The 27,256-nt window shown below is 30.3% G+C and overlaps 1 protein-coding gene across 1 annotated transcript; it reads left to right on the top strand.

Moving 5' to 3' along the window:
* Nucleotides 1-241: 241 nt before the first annotated feature.
* On the top strand, nucleotides 242-26,482 carry LOC107064247 (uncharacterized). The gene is given in 9 exon segments (XM_015316670.2): nucleotides 242-400; nucleotides 1,243-2,012; nucleotides 7,839-8,051; nucleotides 8,241-8,379; nucleotides 20,100-20,226; nucleotides 22,881-22,929; nucleotides 23,022-23,201; nucleotides 23,277-24,698; nucleotides 24,700-26,482. Coding segments are annotated over 8 exon segments (3,567 nt in total). The 5' UTR covers nucleotides 242-400; nucleotides 1,243-1,716; the 3' UTR covers nucleotides 25,841-26,482.
* The last annotated feature ends 774 nt before the right edge of the window (nucleotides 26,483-27,256 follow it).

The following is a 27,256-nucleotide window of genomic DNA, read 5'->3' as shown; positions in this document are numbered from 1 at the left end:
CAATAACAACCAACAACCCAGCAACCCAACAACGTTGATGATGACGAGTAACACGTACGAACGATATATCGAGTTTAACAAAGACGCAGAGTTTGAACAACGGGAGTAGGAGGAGGAAGAGAAGGAGGAAGAAGAAGAAGAAGAAGAAGAAAAAGAGGGGTACCGGAGGAGGGTACCGTGTAGAAACTCGGCACTTCAACCTCGGACCGGTTGCGGCCTCGCGGCAATTCTCTGGCCAGTTTCAGGCTCGGCGCTGGACCGTGAAGCTCGCGATCTCCCGCACGAATCCGACAACGCGGTGGCGATCGGTAAACCGAGGATGTGAGAAGCTCGGTAACGATTCCTCGGCTAAACACGGAAGGATACTTATTCCGATTGGTTCCGTCTTATCACGAGAGAGGTGCGTTCATTTTTACCCTCTTTCTTACAAAACCCTATTTTTTTCTTTATTTATTTTCTTCGTCCGATTAGTAAAAGGTGTCTTTAGCAAAGGGTAAGGGGGTGGTCTTAAAAAAAACCTTCACCGTCCTTTTTGAATTTCCATATTATCGAGTTCCTATATAATGTCAATTAATAATAATAATAATAATATTTATAAATATATTAATATTAATTATATATAATATATAAAATAATATAATATAATATATAATTATATATATATATTAATATTATTTATATAATTATTATTAATATTTATATAATTAAATATAATTAAATTATATATTTTTAAATATAAATAATAATTATAATAATATTTATAAATAGTTTTTTACATTCTAAGTGGTGTCTATTCAATCAAACATTTCTTAACGTGTTTTATTATTATTATTAATTATTTATCAATCGGTATTTATTTTTAACAGGTATTTTTTTAAAAAATCTTTTCTCTATCCCAAGAATTTTGTTCTTTTTCGAATTACTTTTACCATCCGGGTAACTTTCACTATCTCGTAAGTAAATATACCTAGTTTTCTATACCATTGATTTTGTCGATTTTCTTGTTCAAATATGAAAGAAAAAAAAGGTTCCTCTGCTATACGCCTTCGCGATATTTCCGTAGAAGATCGCGAGAATCGATAATTCTTCGTTGATCGAACTTCGTTGGATCGATTTCTTGTAGATGATTGCTCGTTTAGCATAACGAAGGACACCTAATTACGATGCGTTTAATGTCGTGCAAAAGTCATTCAAAGTTACGTAATAGTTATATGTATATATAAGTTGATTTTTACGTTTCAGCGATTTAACCTTCGCCATCGTAGAATTTTACAACTTTTACAATAAATTGCTGTTGAATTTAAATTGCGGAAAATATTAATCCGAACTGTATAGTCGAGAACAAAAAAATAAATATAAAAGAAAGAAAGAAAGAGAAGAAAATAATCGACACGTACAAACGAAATTGGTTTAACCATTGACAAATCGGTTCGATCGAGAAGCTCGATAATAACGATTCCCTGGTGAGAGATCAATCGCCGATTGCGATAAATGCTCGAAGGAATCGCGATTTGCTCGAAATGTTCAACGAATGCCGTTTTAAATTGAATGGAAATAATCGTAAGAAGGAATTTGCTTGGTGGCTCCCTTGAGGCACGACAATTAAAACTAAGAGTTCACGTGTTTGAAATAAAAGAGATAGAAAATTAAAAAAAGAAAAGAAAATTAGCAAAAAAGAACAAAATAAAGAAGTTAGATAAATTCCTAAGATAAAAGATGATCTATCAGTCGGGTCACCAAGCGCCAACAATGTCGTCTACGAGAAAAACTTCGCCGAGGTTTCAGCATCGCAATCTCCAATCGTCCTCGAAATGCATGAACTCCAAGAGGAAAGGGGAACTACCGGAGAGAGTTCACGGTGAGGAGAGGTGCAGAGGAAGATGCAGAGTTCAGTGGAGCGAGAAACACGTGAAAGAGGGCTTGGTTCTCGTTCAGGAGACACAACTTGCCAGGGTGGTCAAAACCGGACCTATTACCGAACACTATGAGATTGATTCTAAACCTTTTGCTAGGTAAGACTCATCTTAATTATTAATACTTATTATATATAAACAATTAAAAATGATTACGATTTAATTCAATCGGTGAGTAATCGTTACGTGTATCATATAGAATTAATTTGTATATTAATACTGTGAATGATTATTTATTATGAAAATTTTTATAAGAACGTTAACTGTGATCTCTCCGACAATGATTAATTGACTTCTACTATGATATATATAATTTGTCACGGAGACGTTACGCGCGGTAGCTGCGGACGCGATATACGATATACGTGACGCGGCACCATACGTCGTACATTAATCATATTTATTGCGTCAGGTCTCTGTGAAGAGTCCACGCGAATTGGCTAATAATTGTTACTATTATTATTATTATTATTATTATTATTATTATTATTATTGTTATTGTTATTATTATTGGCGTAGATCTCAAATTGTTCAGAGTTTGTAGATGGTTATTGCGAACGTGCGTATTAACACGCTAAATAACACCGTCCGGTTCCGCGATCTTATGCCATATGATTTTATGTTAATCGATCTTTTCTCGTAATCGTTGCTCGTCCCCCATCGATGTTATGACTTATGGAAACGAACCGAGATTATTTACGATCCAAACGGAACTACACCCACGTATTCAATTGAAAATATAAAGCGTTACATTAGTCTTTTTAATCAATTTTTCAATTGGATATACATTTTTATACAAAATTACGATCCGAAGAAAGAAAGAAAGATAAATTATTAATTTATAGAAAAGAAAGGGAAAACACAGGGTTGAAATTCATTTGATTATTCTTTATCGAATAAATTCTAACTTCGGGAAAATCGATAAGTTGCTTTGTACGCAATATCGATTGAATAAACGATGACTCGTTACTATTTATGCTGACATTAATGCGAGTCTAGTTTCTTTATTAGGAAAATTGAAAAGAAGAAGAAGAAGAAAAAAAATATCAGAGATATGTACGTCGCCGTCAAATCTGAAAAATCCTATGATAAAAACTAAATATCTTATCTGGACGATCTAAACATTATTGCTCTTATTTCACAATAAATTTTTTTCTAACAATCTTTAACATAATATCAATATATACGTTTCTTCTTGAAAATAATTATTTAGATTTATCTTCAGGATATCATTTAAATAAAAAAAAATAAAAAAAAGGATAGATATATACACTTATGTATTATGTATGATATTTGTATTAATAAAATTTAAACAGGATTTTTGCAATGGCATTAAAGATTAGCAAGAATATTCCATTCGTAAAAAAATTTCATTTAAATTCAAACTGGAATCTGAAATATGCGTTATGGAAATTGAATTTCCTTTTTCTCGCTAATCACCCGGTATATGTCCAGTATCAAATCACGTACAAATATATAGGGAATATATATTTAATAATATATATAATATTAATATATAACTTATATATAATATAATATAATAATATATTATAATTAATAATATTAAAATTAATAATAATATACCTATATATAATATAATAATATATATTAATTTAATAATTTTATTTTCATATCGAAAATATTATACAAATCTCCATGATTTTTATTTAAAACGTACGTTTTAATAAAATAATAATTTTATAATTAATATTTTTAATAATTTAAAAAAAATAATAAAAGGAGACACCCCAAAATCGCATAACCGACCGATAATAGATGAATCTTCTTCTGTCGTTTCATATTCATGGATATGTTAATGATCCTTTTAATGGGTGATGGCAGAGAGTACATTGATAACTCGTTACCTGACTCTTATATCAATACTAACTATCTCGGTTTGCTTTAACATCCCTAATGAAGTCCAATTCACTTAGTCACTTATCTTTCAAATGTATTTATTATAAATACGTATAAGTTTATATTATACTACATTAGAAATAACAAAGATAGCTTTATTGAAGGTTGTAAAATATCATTTATTGTTTGAAAAAAAAAGGTCAACATATCACTCATTGTAATTTCATTCTCTTCTCTCTTCGTTCTTACCAATGTTATAATAAAGATTACAAACCCATTCATCGAATTAGGAAAAGGATAGTTTGTTTTCTCGTTAACTTATTAGTATATTATATCATTCTTTATGAATTAACTATAATAAAACTGTCGATTACCATAACCATTTTTCGATGACAAATTCAAGATTTATGAGATAGAAACAAATATAAATAAATAAATAAATAAAGATAAAAAGAAGTTCTTTTTTTCTTTCTTCTTTTTTATTTTTTTTTATCGATTAGCCAATTGATTCGCAAGACTTATCGAAGTTAGACAGGTATGGAAATGACTTTACACCCAAGTGCGACACACCACCCGTCGATCAACTAATGCCAATTACAGCAAACGTAGCAATTTCTAACGCTTCTCTTAATACGGATTCTTTCCATGTATTAGAAAATCATTGCTACGAAATCGATTCGGCACGTACTCGGTTTATACCACATTAAAAAGGAAAGGTATCATAAAAGGTGATCAAATGACATCGATTTTTCTAAAGAACTCTAACAAAGACAAATATTTCTATCCAGATTTCATCATGATCGGTATTAAATCTATAAATCGACTTAAACGATTTTCCTACTAAAGGTAAATATACATTTTTTTTGTTTTTATTTTATTATATCTTTTAATATCGTGGATAACGTTATTTATCGTCTATATTCGATTTTAAATATAGGGTGTCCCAAAAAGTACTTTATTCAATTGAAAAATTGTAATTTTTGTGCTGGACAGATATTTAATTAATATTCTAATGGCAAATCAATATTAAGATTTTTTTTATATTAATATAATATTTATATAAGTATATATATAATATATTATAATATATATACATATTTTATATATTTTATTTGTTCTCGGTAAAAGCAACTTTTGTTACAACCAGTATTTAAGTATATAATTTACTTGCTAATAAATTCCGTAATCTGTTTACGCTCTAACATACGCAACTCACGATCTAATGTTTATTCGATCAATTATGTTAAGTAAAAGTACTTTGTTACTTTATTTCCAGACGTCGCGATTTAAAAAGAGAAAGGAAGGAAGACGATAAAAAAAAAAAAAGAAGAAAAAAAATAGAACGTAACTAGAAATAATTATACGTAAAACGACATAAATATATAAATTTTCCATAAATTATTAACTAATGTCGCGAAACATTTCAACATAACTTCTCGTACGCGTTCTCAAACATTTTTTCTTTTTTTTTTCTTCTTTGACTGGTTCTCAACCAATGGTGATCTCAATGAGCGCCGATCGATGAAATCCAATTTTCTACGATACCGTGCATATACCGAACATGAAATCTTTAATAATAATCGCATAGTATACCTTAATGATCTCGTTCAAGAGAGAATAATGCAACGCTATGCCGTATATAGGACACACGCATTGTGATTCCAGCCACGATATATTATACACGTGTCTTCATCGATATCGCGACTCACCGTAATTGCTTTTAGAAGGGATATAACCTTGAATTCACGGTAAAAGGGCACCCAGAAATTACATACACACTCTCTCTCTCTCTCTCTCTCTCTCTCTCTCTCTCTCTTTTTCCTTTCTCCTTTTATAATATATATACATGTTTTTTCATTTTAATATTTTATTATCCACAAAAGAATTCCGTATATGTACGTATATTTATTCGTATCTTAGTTCTGAAGGAAAATTGAAAGTGATTATGGTTAATAGTCAACGATCTTTTTGTTATCTCAAATTTATCTCGAACGTATAAAGTAAATCGTAATGGAAATTACTTGCTCCTTTAATTCGTGAGTTAACGAGATCAATATTTTTTTAAATGGAATATCTTTGTAGTATCAAAAAACAATAAATTGTGTTATATATATATATATATATATGCCACGAATTTGCGTAATGAAATCTCTTGTGCATAACGGCGAATAAAAATACAAGAATACGTGTTAGGAAGGCAGCAACCTTGCCAGGCGCCGCGGCGTCGACCTTGCAATAAAGAAAGACGCGTCTTCGTTTGTGAACATCGAAATCATCGCGCTGTATATGTGTGTGTGTGTGTGTGTGTCATGAATCGAAACTTGACTTCACACAGTATCATTTAAAATTGTATACTATTATGCTTATTAAAATTTTGATTAAAAAATATTACTATAGTATGTTCAAGATAGAAATAATTTCAAAATAAATACGTTAATATACATAAAACATCTAATAAGTTTTATTTAAAAAATATATATATATATATTATAATAAATGAATTAAACAAATAGGAAAGTAATGTTAAGAAAATTAAGTAAAATTTGTTTTCAATTGTTTCATTAAGATATCATATAAGCTGGATATAATTTAGTAATGTTTAAATAACAGTACATTTATTTAAACATTACATATGTATTAGTATACTACGAATATTAAACAATTTCGATCTGATATTTTATAAGATGATTATTTGAAAATCAAAGTCATAACTGAGTAGGAATATTTAAACAATCGAAAATATAAATAAAATGCATTAGAGTAGTTAATATACCTTAAATGATTGTTAAATAATCGAAAGAAATGTCTATTGTTGTTTAAAAGTACGGAATTATTGGTCGGTGTACCGTCCTTTTGGAAATTCACTTTCAGACTGGCACATTGTCATCTGTTAAAATTCCTTTATTCAATGCAATTTATATGACTTTCCGAACATTACGCATGAGTACAATGGTAATAATATTCCTAATTAATAAAATTTAAGATTAAAACGTTCTGATTATAGCACTTTTTGCCTTCTAATGTAATTATTTTATCGCTCCTGCGCAGTGATGACTTCGGGAGTAAAAAATACCGATAATATAAGTAAAGGGTATTAGAATATTAAAATAATTGTTAATTAATCGTAAAAAATGTGTATTGTTATTTAAAAGCACGGAATTATTGATTGGAGTACCGTCATCTTTGAAATTCACCTTCAGACTGACACGTTGTCCTGTATGAAACTTCTTTTATTATAAATATTATTTATATGACTTTCCGAAGATTGCATATCTGTGAAAATACTAAAATCAAAAAATTATAATCTTAAATTCAATTAATTAGATTATTTCTGTTATGCATATGCGCGACATTCGGAAAGTCATATAAACAACATTTAATATAAGAATTTTCATAGAGGATAACGTGCCAGTCTGAAGGTGAATTTCGAAGAGGACGGTACACCGATCAATAATTCCGTGCTTTTAAACAACAATAGACACTCCTATTTATTAATTAACATTTATTTTAATATTTTAACACACTCCACTTGTATTACAGCAAAATTTTACTCCCGAAATCATCACTGCGCAGGATCGATAAAATAATTACATTAGAATGCAAAAAATGCTAAAATCAGAACGTTTTAATCTTAAATTCTATTAATTAGGAATATTATTACCGTTGTACACATACGCAATGTACGGAAAGTCATGTAAACACCTCTTAATATAAGAATTTTAATATACAGGACAACGTGCTAGTCTGAAGGTGAATTTCGAAGAGGACGGTACTCCGAACATATATTCCGTGCTTTTAAATAACAATAGACATTTCCTTTAATAATTTAACAATCATTTAAGATATTTTCACTACTCTAATGCATTTTACTTATATTTTCGATTGTTTAAACATTTCTGGTCAATGATGAAAAATCAAGTAAAAATAACAGTGTGTTATTTTAAGTATCGTTCAGTCTTATCTCTTCTTTTCGATCTCGAATAAATTTTTTAAATTAACAAATTAACTAATGTATGTCTTTTCATTTTATTTTAAATCATTTTGTTTGTTCGTTTGTATTGTTTACAGCGGACAATGGGCAAGAGTATATCGATGCAGATCTCGCTCAACCGGTACGGTTTATGCTGCCAAGTATTCATCCAGGAACAGATTCAACGCTGATTGCAGTGCCGAATTAAGACACGAAATCGCCCTGTTGTCTCTTTGCTCACAATCGCCGCGGGTTGTTCGGTTGCATGACGTATACGAGACACCGAAGGAGATTATTATGGTCATGGAATTGTGAGAGTTTTGTTCCAAGTTTTTTTTTTTCTTTTCATTTCTTTTATTCTCTTCTCCTTTTCCTTTGTTTCTTTATATATATATATTTTTTTTGTAATTTTTATTATTAACGATTCGTAGAGAGATAATGATAGAGGGAGGATTTGAGTTAGCGTTGAGATAGGCGTGACGAAAGGCGTGACTTTTCAGTGCCCCAGGTGGCGACCTGCAGACTCTGATCGACGGTGATTTGGTGCCCCTCGAAGGTGACGTCGTCCACTTTGTGAGGCAACTAGTAGAAGGACTTGCCTACCTCCACGAAAGAAATATCGCCCATTTGGACATCAAGGTAAGTTCGACCCATAAAAGGTCGAAGCGGTCTTGTCACGCTTCTCGTATTATATCCGGATCCCGGAACTGAGTTCGCCATTGTGGCACCACAAAGTTTCACTGTGTTTTCCTTCAAATCGATTTTGTGTTCGATCAAGAATTATCTTTTAATTAACAATTAAACATTACTATAATAGTTTCGTAGTTTTATTCAAAATTCGAATACTCGAGTTACATTTAATATATACAAGTATGTATTCAAAGTAATCGTTACGATTAAATTTCAAAATTAATATTCGTGATATTTTGTTAAATAAGTCAAATTTTTGTTTAATTAATTTATTATTGGTTGTTAACGATAAATTGTTGAATTACGTCTAAATGATTAGTCAAAGAAACACGTTGAATCTTATTATCATACTTAACTTAAAATATTATTATATTTTATAATATCTTAACTTATCACGTAATTAGATGATTTTATTTATTTCTAAATATATTTATTCTAATTATGTCGTTTCATTTTTTGTCTATGTTTTTTTTCTTACAAACGACGTTCCCTTTAAATTAAAATTATAACATATTTTATTTAACTAATCAATGATTAATAATTACTTGTAAACAAGTAATGATAATAATCTTAAATCAACGATTCTTAATTGGACACAATACGTTCTCGATTATTATTCTAATGAATAAATAATAAATTCCACGAATCGTTATTTATCTTTTTTAAATAACATACTTATGTATATCGCTTAGCAAAAGACAACTATGTTTTTACTTACATTAGTTCGAATAAGTAATTTATAGTTGGTGTACGAGATGCCTTTTGATTCGCTCATTAATCTTCCCTCGCGCTCTACGAACGCGATCGGCATAGAATTAATGAAAATGCAAGGTTGCATCGTGAATCATTGTCGTGTATCGTGTTATTAGCAAGTATTAGTATCTAAGATCTATTTGATTGTCTTTTCCATAGATAAACGTGAACATATATTTTATTTAGTTTAAAGCATAAATCAACGAATATTAAATCTGTAAATACGATACAAACGATAAATTGGAAACTTTTAAAGATTATTTAAATTATTCTCATGTTTCCAGCTAAAATCAATGATCATTAAAATGAATCTTATTAGTTATTGAAGAAAAGTTTATAGAACAAAACATAATTACAAGAAACAAAATTATATTGAATAGAAACAATTCTTTAAATGTTGTAAACGAAGTCAAAAACAAACAAAATTGGAAAAATTTGATCTTATGATATGTTAGGGGGACCGAAAATAAATGTCGTTACTACGAAGGTCAAATTTTTATATTAATAATATATTAATATTAAAAATTTGGCATGCCAGATAGAAAAAGGTTGTTGATAACGTGATTAATTAATTTAATTAATTAATTTAATTATTGATTAATAATAGAAACTTGTTTGAAAAATTTATTCGTTTGAATTTTGAGGTTAAAAAGCGACATTAGTTTCTGTGGTCCATCTAATATTTGATATTGTTCAAATTATTAATATGATAAAATAAATGTTTTATTTTGTGAATTGTTTTGACTTCGTTTACTTTTCGGTGTGTGACTTCGAAATGAAACAAAACAACCCAGAGTATTAAAGAACAAAATCTCATATTTACTGGTAACCCTGGTAATAATGGGACTAAAAGGAAGACAGTAGAAATTTATGTCGAGTATACTCGGTACAAAGGAAATAAAAGCGTATTAATTGGAGAGATAGAGGTTGTTTTCGGAAGGGAAAGAGAAACTTTAAATCGAACGAAAAACTGTACGATCTTGTTATCCTCACCGAACAAGCTCGGTCGTTTCAGGAAGAATCGTATGTTCGTTATTCTCTCTAAAAAAAAAAAAATTATAAAAGAACAGAAATAAATAAAGGGAAAAGAAAAAAAGAGAAACTTTAATTACGATCAGAGTCAGATCTTTCTCGCGGGACAACGATTCTTGCGATAATCGAGTGGAAAACAAATTGGAATTACCTTTTATGGGTTAAAACGAACAAAAGAAAAATACTTGCGTCTTTCTCGACGATTCGGTCATCTCCCCCATTTTGCCAATCTTAAAATCGAACAACAACCAACCCAGCCATCGCGAATTATCCAAAAATATATCGAGCTTGTATAAAATCACGAATTTTTTTTCATCATTTTAGCTCGTTTTCTACCAATTTATAACATCTACCTTATTTATTTGCAAAAAAACACGAAAAACACTTAAACCTTTCGGCAAATATTTTTCATTCTTCTTAAGAACAATTTTACTTTTGTATTTATGTATGTGTGTATATTAGTACATATATGTATCGATAATTATAATTAATAATTAATGATATATTTTATATTGAAACTATTTATATTACGAAATGAAGTTAAAAATTGTTGTTACTAATTTGCTGGTATAATTATTGACACTAAAAAATAATTAATTTTTCGAAAATAATAGAAAATATAATCAATTGTCGAATAAAACGTAAAAAAATTTTATTCACTATTTATAATTTCAATTTATTATCAGATTTTTCTTAATTTTATCATTTGTTTTGCATTAATATAAAATAATATCTCGTATAATTCGTATTATTATCATAAATATCAAAAGAACTATAATAAATTCAAAATGGCGTTTTCTTTTGAAATTATGGGACATTTTAAGATGATAATGACCAATAAAAACGAATAAATTTTTATAAAACAACACGAATTCCAATTTAACATTCCTTATTCTCACTACACCACCAAGAAACGTTTACAAAATGTGCCAATATACTAATAAGATAATTAAAAGAAAAAAAGATACAATAATTAAGACCAAATGTACGACAAAGTCATCATAAACGAATATACTCGATAAAAAAATAAATATCAAGCTGATTTGTTTTATACAACATACAAGAGTCCCACTGTGGTGACACTTAGTTATGCAAACGATGGTAATACGTTTCGTAGTCGTGTAGCATTTTCAGTAACCTCAAATTCTCTTCTACAATCCTTCGATTACCAACCAACAAGGTTATTACCAAGAAAGAAAGAAAAGAAAAGAATAAAACGTGTCGTAGTATTTCCTGTGACCAGCCTTCCGTAACTTTAGCAAAGTAAAGTAAAGTAAAGTAAAGTATTTAAAAACTCTTCTCCCCACTTATACCCCATAGGAAGCAAGTTTTGAGCTGAAGACTACGTGAGCTTTACTCATAAATATGTTAATGTATCGATGATGCGAAGAAATTCATGAAACGATGATATCAAAATAATAAAATAAAAAAATGAAAAGGATAGAGAACAAATAAACGTGTGTTTTCTCGTTTCATTCATAAGCGAAAAAAAAATGACTTCATAAAGATAAAGATTTATGGTCTATTACCACTTCAAGGTCGATGTAGGGAGATTCAAGGTCAATGATATACGTATACACATAGATTTTTGTACGTTTCTTCGTGTTTTCTCCATCATGTTTTCTTTTTCTCGATTCGCGTTATGTGCTATATGTTTTATTATTTATTCTTTTCCCATTTGATTCCACGATTCGTTCGTTCATTCGTTCTCGGTGAGATGAACGCGTGGGCAACGATGAGAAATTTCGAGGATCTACCAAAGACGAGAGAGAAAGGTTCGACAGAAAATTTTGATACTTCGAGGTCGATGGATCTCTTAAAATAACATTCTCTTGTTATTCTCGTCAGCCAAAGGAAAAAAAAAGTTAAAGAGGTCATCGAGCTTTTTTGATGCAAAAAAATAACAAAAGAAATAAAAGACATTGATTTCATTTGTCATATTGACCGTTTATAATATGTAAATCCATTTATATATATATATATTATTTTAATTAAATTTGATTTAATTAAATAATAATAAATTTTAATTTAATTTGATTTAATATTTAATTAATTTTTGTTAATTAATTTTTAAATATAACATAAAATAAATTTATTTATAAAATCAAATAACATATCGATAAATTAATACTAAACATTGCCAAATTTGACACAATTAATTTATATCCTTAAATTGACTAAAATATATGCTAATCGTTTTTTAATTGGAATTTTAAAATTGATTTGCAGCGCCCATTTTCAAAATAAACGATCCATATTTCTATCTCTAATTTGTTTTCGTCATCTTCAAATTTTGCGAATATAATTTAATCGCATTATATAGCGTGTCGAGAGCCGCTGTTAAATAGTTCATAATTTTTTTTTTGTAACATAACGAGACGTCGTCTCACGGTAGCCAATCGTTGAATACTCATTGAAAATATCCTCATGACTCACAGGAGCGTTCGTAGACCCTCGTTTATATAAATTTTCACTTACTTTTTCTTTCTTCCTACATGTGGGTGTGAACGTATATGTGTATATATATATATATATATATAGAATACGTACGAGAGGATTCCAGAATTCACGTGAAACAATTTACGACTTTTACCGGTAAAAAAAATAAGAAAAAAAAAGAAACAGTGCCATTTGCCGATTAATAATTCTCACGGACAAGACATTAAATTCCAACGATCGTAAACGTTTTAGTCTTGGTGGTTGTGTTGCATTACGATCTCTCGTACAGAAACTTGAGTCAATTCATGGTAATTTGAATAACTAGAGTCAAGATACTCCTCTCACCTTGTTTCCGACTTTAACGGAAATCAAATTCTTTCGTTTATCATCGAACGTCTCAAATTATACCTTGTGTCAAATTAAAAAGATCTTCTATAGTTTGAAAAGAATAATAGTAATTTTTAATAACCAGAAAGAAATTAAATATCAAATTAACATTTTCTACAATGAAAACAAACTCATTATCGTATATATGTATTGAAATGTACGAAAAGTTTATATTAATTTATTTATATATTTATATATATTTATATTTCTAATAATTTTTTGCAAAATTGGCATGAAATTTCATAACATGTGATCTAATTTACATAAATTTTATTCAATATCAGCAAATAGTTTCCAAGCAACCTAATGCATAAGTATAGAATTGCATAAGAATTTAAATATAATATATAATAAAATAAATATATATTATTTAAATAATATATATATTTAAATTCTTATATAAAAAAAATAATAATTAAATTATTAATTAAATATAAAATTATATTTAAAAAATATTAATTAATTAAATTATATTATATATATATATATATATATATATATATATATATATATATATATATATATATATATATATATATAATTTATTAATAATAATTATAATAATCAAATTATAATTATAAAAATCAAGAACTGCACCGATGAAAATTATTTTACCACTTACGAAAACAAAAGAAATATTTAGAATAAAATAAATAATCAAAAAGATATAAGTCCCTAGTCGTTTATTTTCGTAACAAAATTAGAAAAAAAAACAAATCAATTTTATTAAAAATTACATATCGAAATATCCGACCTTTTATTTTTAAAACTTTAAACTCTTGGCATCATAAGTAACTACTTCTGCAATCTTTAAGAAGTAATTTATATTATGAAATTAAAACTTAATTAAAACCTGATCAAATAATTACTACATAATCAAATAAATTGAAAATACGTTTTGCACGAATAACATTTTTCTTTGATTAATGATGTATTCAAATAGAAAGTAATATTTCGAATAAAAGATTGATTATCCTATACTAAGATAAAAAGAAAAATTTCACACGCAAATTTTATATGATTGAATTTTCTACCATTTTGTAAGATGGTCATATAATTTTGACTGATGATGTGTATACTCAACTTGAAAAATATAAATCAAATATATTTATAGTAATAAATTAACATGAACTTTTTTGAAGGGATAGGAGGAGGTAACCCAATATATAATATTTATGTATAGTATATTTACTTAAATACTTATATGTGTATAGAATTAAATGCATTACTATTACCATCCAAATACGGTTATGAAATGTTTATGGAGTGCGAGAAGGAATAATAATACTCGTATAAGATCGGGATCGTCCGAAGTTCGACTTCTTCTTCAATAAGTGGACGAAGTGAGGTTATGTAGCTCGGCTACATCGGCAAAAGGGATTTACAAGGGAACTTCAAGGTTGCCAAGAAAAAGAGCGGGAGATCAAACGCTTACATGCGACCACTTTCCAAAATGGGCGCGAAACTTCTCTCTCTCTCTCTCTCTCTCTCTTGGCGTTCACGATCTCGTTCGATCACCCCCCGTTTCGTTCTCGTTATCCCGTATAAATCGTTACGCTCTCTTACATTGGTCTAAGTGCTCCCTAAGTGACGTAAATGTCCGTTTAAATGCCACTATGTTGAACGAGTCATCCCGCGTCATACTGTCCTACAAAGTTCTCTTCTTCTTTTTTGATCTTCTCATCATAGAAAATCTTATGATAGATCACCCAATAACAATGATTATAACTATACGTATAAATATATATCGTTTATATTCAAGTAAAAGTCACTAACTAACATTTATGCTAATCTGATTGTGAGTTACTTCTCACCAAACAAATGTTTAATGCGAAAAGTATATTTTGTTAGCATTTGCACGCTATCATTGATGTTGTTTATGATGTAATGATTATTAAACTTAACTGTTTATGAAATTTCAAACAATCTAAAGTAAAGTTATCTTAAACCTAAAAGGGTAGTTAGTTAATTTTGACTGAACATAGTTGATATTTCTAATATTCAAAATATTGTGTGTGTTAGAGGAATATATTTCATTATCTTTTACCATCAGATAAATTTTCAAATATCAAATATATTCACCCAAATGTAGATTCCCAAAATTAATCAAACTAAACCTATTAATTTTCTATTAATAAACAAATAAAAACAATAACAAGAAACGTTCAAAGTGCAATAAACCCAAATCGTATTCTTCACACCCTGTTAAAAAGTATTGTATAACAAAAGGAAAAAAAGATATATGCGTGTAGCAAAAATTTAATCGATTTAGATCTATTTTTTTTGAACAAAATCGTTTGTAAACAGAATTAAGAAAAAAAGAATCAAGTTAGGCAGGTGAACGAGACCGAAAGTGGAAAAACACAAAGCTTGTGTATTGCCCACGTATCGTTCCGAGTTTCGTTTCCTGTTAAGTTGAGAGAGACTCGACTTAGCCCCTACGCGAGATCCATGCGAGATAAGTATGCAGATGAAATATATATATCTTGTTGGTGTGTTGAGCTCCTAGCGAATAAGACGATATCACGAAAGAACGCAAACTGCCGTGTGCCGAGTTTGCATTTCTCAGATGGAAAAACAGTGCACAAGCTGACCGGACCCCACGCTCTCTTTGAAACGACCACGCCCTGTACCAACGTTACTTATTTCTTTCTCTCTCTTTTCTTTTCTTTTCTTTTCGTTTACATTTTCTTTTTCTTTTTCTTTCTCACTCACTCTCCCTTCGGTGTACACTTCCTCTCTTTCCTTTCGATACACTTGGTGAATCACACCTGGTTCCTATCTCTTCGTCGCGTCAGCCGCCATAACTGGAGCACGCCTTCTGATAAAACCTAAGAGAAAACAACCCAAGAGAAGATCTTCTCTCTTTTTCGTATTTTTCTATTTTTTAAATTTATCAATAAAAATCGAACGTTATTTTTTCATTCAAAATTATATCGTAGATCTATTAATGTTACGTATATCATGTATTCAATTTGAGACACATTGTATATGGGAATCGAAACAGATGGTTTTTAATTAAAATGATTTTTAAATTTTATCATAGATTATAAATAATCTGATCCACATAACAAATGTTATTTATATTATTAAATTTGAATACACGATATAGAAATTACACATATAAGAATCTAAACAAATGTTTTTTTAACTAAATAGATTTAAAAAAAAAGAAACATTTCTTTAGATCGAACTTATCATAGAAAAAAAATAATCTAAGGAATGAAAAATGATGGACCAATCGTGTTCTAAAACGCGTATGGTGAATCACGATCGTGTATCGGCAAAGGCACTAGTTAGCAACCTGTTTACTGTAACTAGAGCACCTCCTCTCTTTCTCGCGACATTTATTTGCTAGAAAAAGAGAGGGAGAGTCATGGAAAATGAATTAAACGAGTTGGTTATATCGGTGATACCATTAACGCGCTCATTTTCGCATTTATCAATGGCTCATTAAAACTTGGTGTAAAGTAGATGATAAATAAAAAGCTTCCTTTTCCACTATCATCTTTTTGAACCGAACGTATTTTCATATTTTATTGAACAAATTTTATCACATTTTTTGCACTAACATTTATCATTCATTCTTCGATCAAATATAAACATAAATTAATATATATATACTTTTCATATAAGAATAACCTAAATACATATATAGGTTAATTCTGAAAAGTTCGTAGGTTATTTCCGAAAAGTTCTTAGGTTATTTCCAAAAAGTTCTTAGGTTATTTTCGAAAAGTTCTTAGGTTATTTGCGAAAAGTTCGTAGGATATTTCTGAAAAGTTCGTGGGTCTGTTATAACGAGACATGATCAGGTGCACGCGTACTTTACAAAAATTCAAAATCGATTTTCTTGAAACAAAGGCCTTAAACGAAAAATATTTATTCTATATTTTCGATTCATTTTTTCATGTAGAATCACCCCTTTTTCGCTTGTACCACCAGTAACAGATCACCCTGTATAATTATATAAATTAATTATATAATTAAATATTATATATATTAATGTAAATTAATATATATATTTATATATATAATGAATATTTTTTTACCATGCTATGTTCTATTATTTTTTAAGTAAATACACAAAAGAAAAAAAAAGATTTATTATATTAACTTCTTCCAATTTTTTAATGATATTATAGACAAATCATTTTTCTATTCATTCGGACACAAATGTCAAAATATTTTTCAACGATAAACATAATAATAGTTCAAATCTCATTCGATAAATCACCAACTAATTTTATTATTCATCAAGGTGTTTTTCTATAAGGTATATATTATTTCAAAATATTTCGTAATTTGATAGTAAAAATAAAAAACAAAAATCTCTTTCGAATCGACCGTTTTCACCTTCGAGCCCATAGAAGAATTTTTTTCTTTACTTTTTTTTTGTTTTGACAAAAGTAAACACACTCTCGTTTATCTCCCGTTACGTGTCAAAGCCCACGCATTAAACTTTACGAAATTTTCTACGTTCTTCGAGAATTTAACGAGATTTAAAACTACGTGGGATCGAAACGTAATTTAACATTCATCTTAAAAGTTCGACTACTTACTTGTTCGAAATATTTACTTCGTGATCGGGAAAGAGGGAACTTTACTTTAAATACAAAATTTAAAGTTGGCGATGAGATCAGATTTGTTGATTCTCTTCTTTTCTTCTTTTTACCTTTTTTTTTTATTTTATTCTTCCTCTCGTCGTAATTTATCGGTCGAAAGACTCGGCAGATGACTCTTTAAAGAGAGAGAAAGAGAAACTTTGAATATTCAATCTCGCCCACGCATAATTTTTTCCAAGGTTCGCAAAGTGTACTCTCCTTTCTCTCTCTCTCTCTTTCTGAAATCAAAAACGTCACGCCGAATACAGCATGATCGTTCATCTCCCTTGTCGCAAGGAGGGCTCGCATTAGGTTAAAAATAAATTCATTATATCGACGAGAGTTCGGGCCACTTTCTACGGGACACGACGATCGGTCGAGGTCGAACGATTAAAAGGGGGTTTCTTGTGAAAATGAAAAAGTTTCAAGACGACTCTCAACAACGTTTCTTATATATATAGAAGTATATACTTATATATAAATAAACAAGTTGGATGATCGAATCGCGAGTAAATTGGAGCAAAGACCCTGAAACCCTTTTCGTATTCGTTGTGATATAAACCACGTCTAGAGATGAGATGAGATGAGATGAAATGAGGAACGAAAGGTCAGCAAAGTGATTTATATTATATTCTCGTATCGTCGTTAAAATATACAAAAAAAATTTTGACGAGCCAAGCAAACATTACGGTAGTCTCTGAAACCATAATGGGATTTGTACGTAGGTAAGTAAGTACCTACATAGAAAGATCGGTGAGTTGCATAGAGACACGAGATGTAAACGATAATTCGAGTTATTTCTTTTTTTCTCTTCTTAAAATGCGTCCCATGTAGCAGGAATAAAGCATAAGTACGCAAACATGGTAGTTCGCACTTTTAAAAAAATATTCTAGTACACGAGAGGTGGTAGCGAAACGTTTCGAACGTTAAGTTGTATATACACAGATTGTATACTTGTATAAGTTGTACGTGAGACACATCAAGTTGCATCGTGGGCAGTGCCAGGGGAAACTTAATATTCCATTTTATCGGGTAAGAGACTTGGATTTATCGTAACAACATCTACCGTGTTTATGTAAATGTCACGGAGATTTTATCTCGTACCTGGTGAATTCAACCTCGCATTGCTTTCCATCGATGTCCTACGTGTATATCTTATTTTTTTTCTTTTTTCTTTTCCATCAACGCGTTAATGAGAAATTGTTTTTAAGTATCCTTTCGTTTACTCTGTGAGTCTGTCAAACTTACGAATATTTTTCGATGAGAAAATAATCGAAAGTATGGTTAATTAATCATCGTAAGATTTCGTAATACATACTTGATGTGTTCAAAGATCATTCAAAGCACAGTAGTAGTCATCAGATATTTAAGTTTATTGTTAAATCATTCGAAATGTACTGCGTAAAAAATTTTAACTAAAATAAAGAATAATATTAGGTTATCCGGAAAGTTCGTGCCGATTTTCGGTAGGTGGCATAAAATTCTTTTGTTAAAAAACCTGATAAGTTTTATAAAGACAAAATTTTGAAGTTACCTTTAAAGATTGAGAAAGGTTGTATAACAGAATGACACTTAATAAATATATACCAAAAAAAAACTGAAATGCGTTACATTTCGATTTTCCGTCAAAATCGGTACGAACTTTCTGGAAAATCCAATATCTAAAATGGTAGCGTGAAATCTGTTGATTTACAAATAGTAATGAATTTTTTTTTTTTTGTTATCCATTATAGTACTCGATGTTTAACATTGTTACTAACGATTCAGGAATCGGACGTCCTGCTGGGCGCCACTTGTACTTAACTATATATATTATATACTTATATATATAGAAACCTATCGTACAAACTTACTGGTACAAACGAACGTCACTCAATTACGCGATTAACTCGCTAATTGTCAGCGTCGTTTAAATGCGGAGCCGTACTCGGAATCGAAGAAAACGACGTCTGACCACCCGTCGGGCCTACAGAATTCTTTGCCCTTTTCGATAGCTCCCTCCGTGATTTATATATCAGATACGTACGCGCCTCGAATAACAGGAAATTCGAGAGTTCTTCTACCGATACTCGATCGATTTAAAAGACGTAGTGATAATATGAAGTCTCTTTTCCATGATTCCGTATACATTTATCAACTAACAAAAATATCTATGTAAAAATATGTCTAACATATATATAAATATATGTATAACGTTTCAATATGAACAATTTTTCAGTAACATTTAACGATATATATATTATATAATAATAATAATAATAATAATAATAATAATAATAATAATAATAATAATAATAAATATATTATATTATAAATTTATTTTTTTATTATAAATTTTTTAAATTATATATTATATTTATAAATTTATATATTATAAATTTAATATTATTTATAAGCAATTATTAAAATTTTCGTATTAATAATGTTATATAATTTATTTTGTTTGTTTTACAGCCACAAAATCTCGTGATGATGGGTACTTTCCCTGAATGTGACGTGAAACTTTGCGACTTTGAGATATCAAGGGTCATACTGGAAGGCACGGAAGTTCGTGAAATTCTTGGGACGCCTGACTATGTGGGTGAGCAACGTTTCCTTCGATTATACATGTTTATAATTGATTTATGGCTAATTCGTGTTGTAAATTGTCGTGTCAGTGTCAGTGTCAATTAATTAATGAGTATTTAATCAAATATTCGAAACATTTCGTAAAGTATAATTTCAATCTTCGCATTGAGAAAAGTATTTTCAATTAAATTTTATATACGTAATATATATATATGTTTACTTATCAAAATTCCATTCATTAAAAACACGTGGAAAGCTTTCTCCACTTACTCTTTAAAGAATACTTTTAGGTAGGTGATTTTTTTGCGAACATTCCAGACAGGGACGTTTCACGGCCAACATTTTAGTTTTTCATCATTAGTCTTCGTAATTCTCTTTCGTGCCTTTTTTTTTATTTCCGGGAATTTTATTTAGGTCGACCGTTTGTCCGACAAAAATCTACCGTCTGTAATTTTCGTGCCAATTGGAATACAGGAAATATTTCAAGTAACAAACACGTTCTCGATTTAATCGTGTCACGAAATCAAATGCAATCACTTATATAACTACGTACGGGGGATTAATGAAATAAAAAAACGATTCAACTTCGTTACTTAATACAATAAAATAGAAGATAAAAAAAGCAGTAATATATATTACAAATATTTATATCTAATATATAAATATAATATAAAATTGTATTAATTTTATGAATAAATTTATAAATTATAATTATATTTAATTATATTTACACACACACATATAATTTATAAATTTAAATTAAATTATAATATTAGTATATAAAAATAAATGAATATTTTAATATATATATACAGAGTATCCTAAAAATCATTTTACTGGAAAAAGAAAAAACAAAACCAAAAATATAAATATTAATTTATCGAATTACAATATTTGATATGTACAGTGTTGTTAAAAAAAAATATACCAATATTTTAAAATATTTATCAAATACAAATCAATCATTTCTCAATTTGTTAAAATAACTTTAAGAACACTCTATACATATATGTATATACGTATATATACACATATTTATTTGAAAATAATCATTTTGATAAGAGTCTAGAATTAGAGAGTTGTTTTTCTTTGTAAGTGATCAATGCTATTCACGTTTGCCTTGATATCTCGTTTACACACAAGAGTCCTGCAGGTGCATCGGCATTTTGCAAAACACGCTTGGCGTTTGCTTTAATCGGTGCCGATCATTATCCGGATCGACTAATTGGCGATCTTGAGCTGACGACGATCAAAAATATATAATCGATATTAATCGACGCGTTAACCTCGGTCGGCTTCGTGGTTACGACCTTTCGACAAATTCACGTTTGAAATTTTCCATGCTTACGAAGAAACTTGAAGATCATGTCAAGGGTCTCTCTCTCTCTCTCTCTCTCTCTCTCTCTCTCTTTCTCTATCTTTTTTTGTCTTAAAAGATTAACACGTGACTTACGATGAAGAATATTTCCAAGCAATTTTTGCATCCGACAAAATAATCGTCTTTAATTCCTCCGCGTTTGTGAGAAACGAGAACAAGATTTATCTCGATTTCCTTGATAAGATGATTCTACTTCACCAACCATCGACAACATTCTAGAAATATCTTTATGAAATCAACATGAGAAACTATTATATATATATAATACATGCATACGTTTTATCGCAAATCTCGATCTCGATCACGCCCGGTTCTTGATAATTAAATCGACCTTTGTCGTAGTACAATTAGCATTTCAATTAACAAAACGCCATACACTTTGCATTGTTACGGACTTTATGTAAAACGATCTTTTCGAGGTAAACAGTTGTTCTAATTTTCTTTTTTTTTTCTTTTTTTTCTTCTTCTTCTCAAGATCGCGTTACGAGGAAAATTGATTACGAATAAATTGTTATTGCAATATATTATCAACGATTTAATGAATTTATATATTGATATACGTATAATAAATATTTAATTAACTATAATATAGTAATATTTTAATATATGCAAAAAAAATAAACTTATATGACAGGACGATTATGAAAAATAAAATTAAAAAAAAGCTTGATCGATTGATATTACATTAACAAGATAATTTGATAGGAGGAGAAGTAAAGAGTAAAGTGATTCGATTAAAACCACGTTAGTGGATCGATTAATCAGTTTTAAGGTCTCACGGAGAATTTATGTGAATGCTGATCGAAATAACACGTTCTCGAAAAACTTCCCGAGTAAAATTGGTAATCTCCATTAATCGTTACGAAGATTTTACGAAGTCTTGTCAAAGGAATATGACGTTAAATTTGAATTTTACACTTATAAGATTGTATATTATACGATAGTTTGGATAAATGTGATCATTGAATGAATAAATCGAGGATACTGGATTTACCGTAGACTCGTTCACGTAAGACATTTATCCTTACCCAAATACAGATTTCTACGTGGCACACTTTTCACGAATAAATTAAGCAAGTACAAATGAGGCCGTTGGACTAAGTAATTTGTATCCGTAAACGTTACACGTGTATATCTGTGTTCGTTGAACGCAATAAGTAGATTTATTCGATTTCACAAACCAAATGATCGATATTTTTCCATCAGATAAAAAAAATCTTAATGCAGATCGAAGATATCGATTGGTACGAATTAAAAACTTCTATCGAATTATTTTTTTTTTGTTACAGCGCCAGAAATACTGCACTACGAACCGATCACATTGGCCGCCGATATGTGGTAAGTTTAGATACATCAATGTGTATATTTAATTATTTCGCAATTAATCATTAAAAAAAGATTTTGAAATCGTGTTACATATAATATTCCAGGTCTCTCGGTGTTACAACCTACGTATTACTAACAGGTTTCTCCCCGTTCGGAGGCGACACCGATCAAGAAACATTTCAAAATATATCCCTAGGTGAAGTTGATTTCCCAGAAGAATTGTTCGAGGAAGTTTCGGCGCAGGCAAAGGACTTCGTCGCTAAACTTTTAGTGCTAGACCCAAGGTTAGTTTTTGAACCAATGTTATAATCAAATTTTGAAGACTTTTAACGTCTTCTTTTATTTTGTTTTCTCATTAGAGCACGAATGACAGCGAAGCAATGTCTGCGTCATGAATGGTTACGCGGTGCCCCTACCCAAGCTTCACCACATTTGAGACGATATTTATCAAAATCACGTGAAGTTCTTCTGGAACGTGTGGTGAGTCGTGAAAATCTAAGAAGAGCAGCCCTTTTGAGCCAAACTACGAGTCAAGCAAATCTCTTATCTACGGATAATCACGATCAAAATCTTCAAGATTGCGTACTAAGTCACAGCGAGATTTGCCTGAGCGATTGTATGACTGCAAGCCAATCGAGTCTCCCCGGAAGCGAAAGTTTTCCTAGTCCGTCTAACTCCCAAGTGAGTTTGAACTCGTCCCGAACGAGTCTCAGTTGCGCCAGCCAAAGTTGTCTGTTGAACAAGGAACAAACGCAGGGGTTGCTTAGTCGAGCGCAAAGCCGTTCCCAAGCTAATTTAAATCATGCTGTTAGTCGTGGCCTTTTGTCCAGAATACGTAGCCTTCATCGTATACAATCGCAAACTTGTCTATCAAACGGTACTTCGAAAACAACTGTATCTCCTGTTCAACGTATGATCTCTTCAATGCACCCTGTTAGCAAATCGCGAGAAAAGTTGTATGGTTTAAGATCGCTTTCGAAATCTCAGGGTGTACTTGACATATATAGAAGTTTGGAATGTCTCAGACGTAAGAGGAAACCCTATGAAAGAGCCAAGACCGAAGATGTTGTTCCTATCATAAAACGAATCGATGTTGAAGAAATGTCGAGAATCAATGATGATCAAAAAACGTCGTGCGAGACTCGTAATTCGATAAACTCGGTAGAACGACGACAAACGAACAGATCCCTTTTGGAGAAGCCAGTTGTAGACGAGATCGTAGATAACACGAAAGAGGAAAAGCCTTTGCAAAAACAACTGATCTTATCTGACTCGATAGGCGCGGAAAAGACATACGATCGTTCGGAGATGTCGAAAGAATCCGACTCGAGGTCGGAGGAAAATCTTGATTCCTTGAAATCTATCGAATCGGACACTCTGACGGAAGAATCCGATGAAATTCCTTTGGATCGTGAAAGAGGATCGAACGACTTATCCATGGGAAAATATCCATGTCAAAGACAACATTCGGACGTCTCTAACCATTCAAACAATTCTGTAATCTCGGATGATAAAGAAGATCGTTCGATCGAGTCAGAAACTGAGGAACCAAAATATACAGTTGCTCAATTAGTTTCTGCTTTTAACAAACATCAAGAGGTTGCTTCAAAAAGTAGTCTCGAAGCAATTATGAGCGAAAAAAGAATCAACGAAGTTACGTTTCCAACTGGTACCAAGGCATTGCGTCTTTTCATACCTGACATTGATATTACGGAAAGTACGATAGTCAGACGAAAGACTAGTTACAAGCCTAGGAAAAATTGGGAAGAATTGAGAAAAAAATGAAAAGAACGAGGGTGTCCTTAAGAATTTTGAAAATGAATTTGATAACGATGACGATGATAATCAACAAGAAATATCAAAGGAAGTAACACCCGAACAAATAGCCGATAATAAGACTGATAAAAGTGCTGATATTGTTAATGAAAGGGATAATAAGAAACAGGATGGTTTAGTTTTCAAAAATTGGTCCTCGGAGGCTGATTTTACGGAAAGTATCGGTATGGAAAATAGTATTGATACTACCATTGACGAAAAATACAAGCAATGCGTCAAAGTAGCTAATAAATTAAAAAACGATAAGCAAGAAAAGACATCTTCGTTTGTCAAAACGATTAATCAAAATCCGATTCGTCAAAAGGAAAGAATGCCTAATTACATTTATCCGCAATTAACGAATCATACGAAAGAAGAAATACAAGAATCTCCTTGCAACAATAAAATGACTTTTAATACAAATGTAAAAATAGATAAGAAAAAATTAAACAAATCGATGCAATTGAATAATAACGTTAATGTTTCCAATGTTAACTTAAAAGACATACTTCAAAGGGTCGACAGTTTTCAAAGTACACCGAAAGAGAACATGGAAAATCTTCGAAAAAGAATGTCGATCGCTAAAATCATCGTCAATGATAATTTGACGTTGCACGATAATGTAGATTCGATAGTCAACGTTAATGAAAAAGATAACAGAACGAATATTCGTGCCAAAAGTGAATCACCCTCGAATAGTTCTCATATCGAAGAAAGAATCCAATTGATAGTACAACCTTCCTTTGTTAGGTCATCTTCGTTGTCAAGTGACAGTAGTTGTCCTACACCATCCAGTGGCCAATCGGATACAAATGTTTCTTGGGAAGATGTTATAACGACACAGGGATCAAACGTATTTTTGGATAAAACAGACAATTATAGAAATCAAAGAAAAAAGGAAATTGATTTGAATGAAATGAAAGGCAAACAGAACACGGAAGAAAAGAGACTTTGGGGAAAGGTATGTACTGGATCTTACACTAGAGCTATGGAAAAATTTACAGGAAAAAATGATTGCAATAAAAAATCGATGAATTTGTTATCAACGAATATTGAAAAGATCAGGAGGAAGAGCACTCCAGCGATGCCTCAGTGCGTTAATCCTTAAAAATCATTATAAAATTGTTCATTCGAAAGACTGAAAGTTAGGATTTGATAATACATATTACAAATATATATCTTTTATCGCGTTACTCTTGAGACGGGTAGTGAAAGAAGCTGGAAATATCTCATTTTCGCTTACAGGATTTAAGATAATCGTCTAATAATCCACGACTTGCATAAAGAGATGACAGTAGCAGCAACACTATCAGTCAAAAGAAGGAAGATCGAGAAAGGTATTACAAAGCGTTCATTTTTATTTGAAACATATCAAAACATGAACGAAATAGTTTTGAATTCGTTCAAGATGGATGATGGATTTCTCGTCAACGACGTCCCTAGTCGATTATTTCGCGGCACCACGAAGGCAATTGATCGTGATTTATCATCTCGAGCTTATCCTTGGTATAATCTCCATATCTAGCTAACACGAAGAGCTATTTTTTTTTCCTTTTTTTTTCTTTTTTCTTAATAAAGCACCTACTAGCATCGGCATCGTTCACCGCTTTGTCGGAACTTGGAGGACGTTACACGAGAAGAGAGATTGGTAGATATATTTTTGCGAGATTCCATTTACGGGGAAAAATTACGATCTTATGAAAATCGTATAATTATTAGGAAAATCTATTAAAATTTCTACAACATCGAATTACGCAGTATTTCCTCGATTACATACGAAAGATCGATCCCCCCTCCTTTTACCACAAGGCAGCAGAAAATTCATTGCTCCAGATTGAAACGGAATATATTCTAGATACGTATGTGTATATAGTTAAGGTGTTTCAGTAAAGAATGGATTATTGAGAAAACTGTGACTAGGTGATCATGGTCATAAGTCCTTATTGGAATAATTACGAGATGATTCATTCTAAGCAAATGGAGGGTCGAATGTGCACGTGTTTGGGAAGACGTAAATGCAACCTATGCAAGTTTTTACATAAGAAAGTAACTATGCGATTGTTACGAAAATTTCTAATATACTTGATATAAGGTATTTTGAAAATTTATTATTATAATTATGATAATTTGATTAAAAACAATACGTATTCAAGCGTTAAAATGTTATTCCACAATATAGGTGTTTTATTAATACCTTGCTATATCACAGCTAATGAATTTTGATCTTTTTTTATTTCATTATCACAAGAATCAAAATATTTTAACGATTGTTAAGTATTTGTATCGCATGAATAGTGCTATAAATGATTATCTAAACTTCGTATGCAAAATAAATACGCTTTTTATCAAACTTGTAAGCATGTAAATCAACAATCATATTGAAATATCAAATAAATCGCATATGTTATAAGATAAGATAATATTATTTCATTTATTTTCTTTAACAGCTTTACCAATTTTCAATTTCTGAAGAATATAATGAAAACGAGAGTGATTGATATGAAAAAAGTAAGTTGATGAAAAT

This window comes from Polistes dominula, unplaced genomic scaffold (assembly GCF_049000335.1).
Source record: "Polistes dominula isolate Pdom_NZ unplaced genomic scaffold, Pdom_raw_medaka contig_77, whole genome shotgun sequence".
Lineage (NCBI taxonomy): Eukaryota > Metazoa > Arthropoda > Insecta > Hymenoptera > Vespidae > Polistes > Polistes dominula.
Note: the sequence above shows the minus strand (reverse complement) of the source record. Positions and strands in the feature narration are given on the sequence as shown.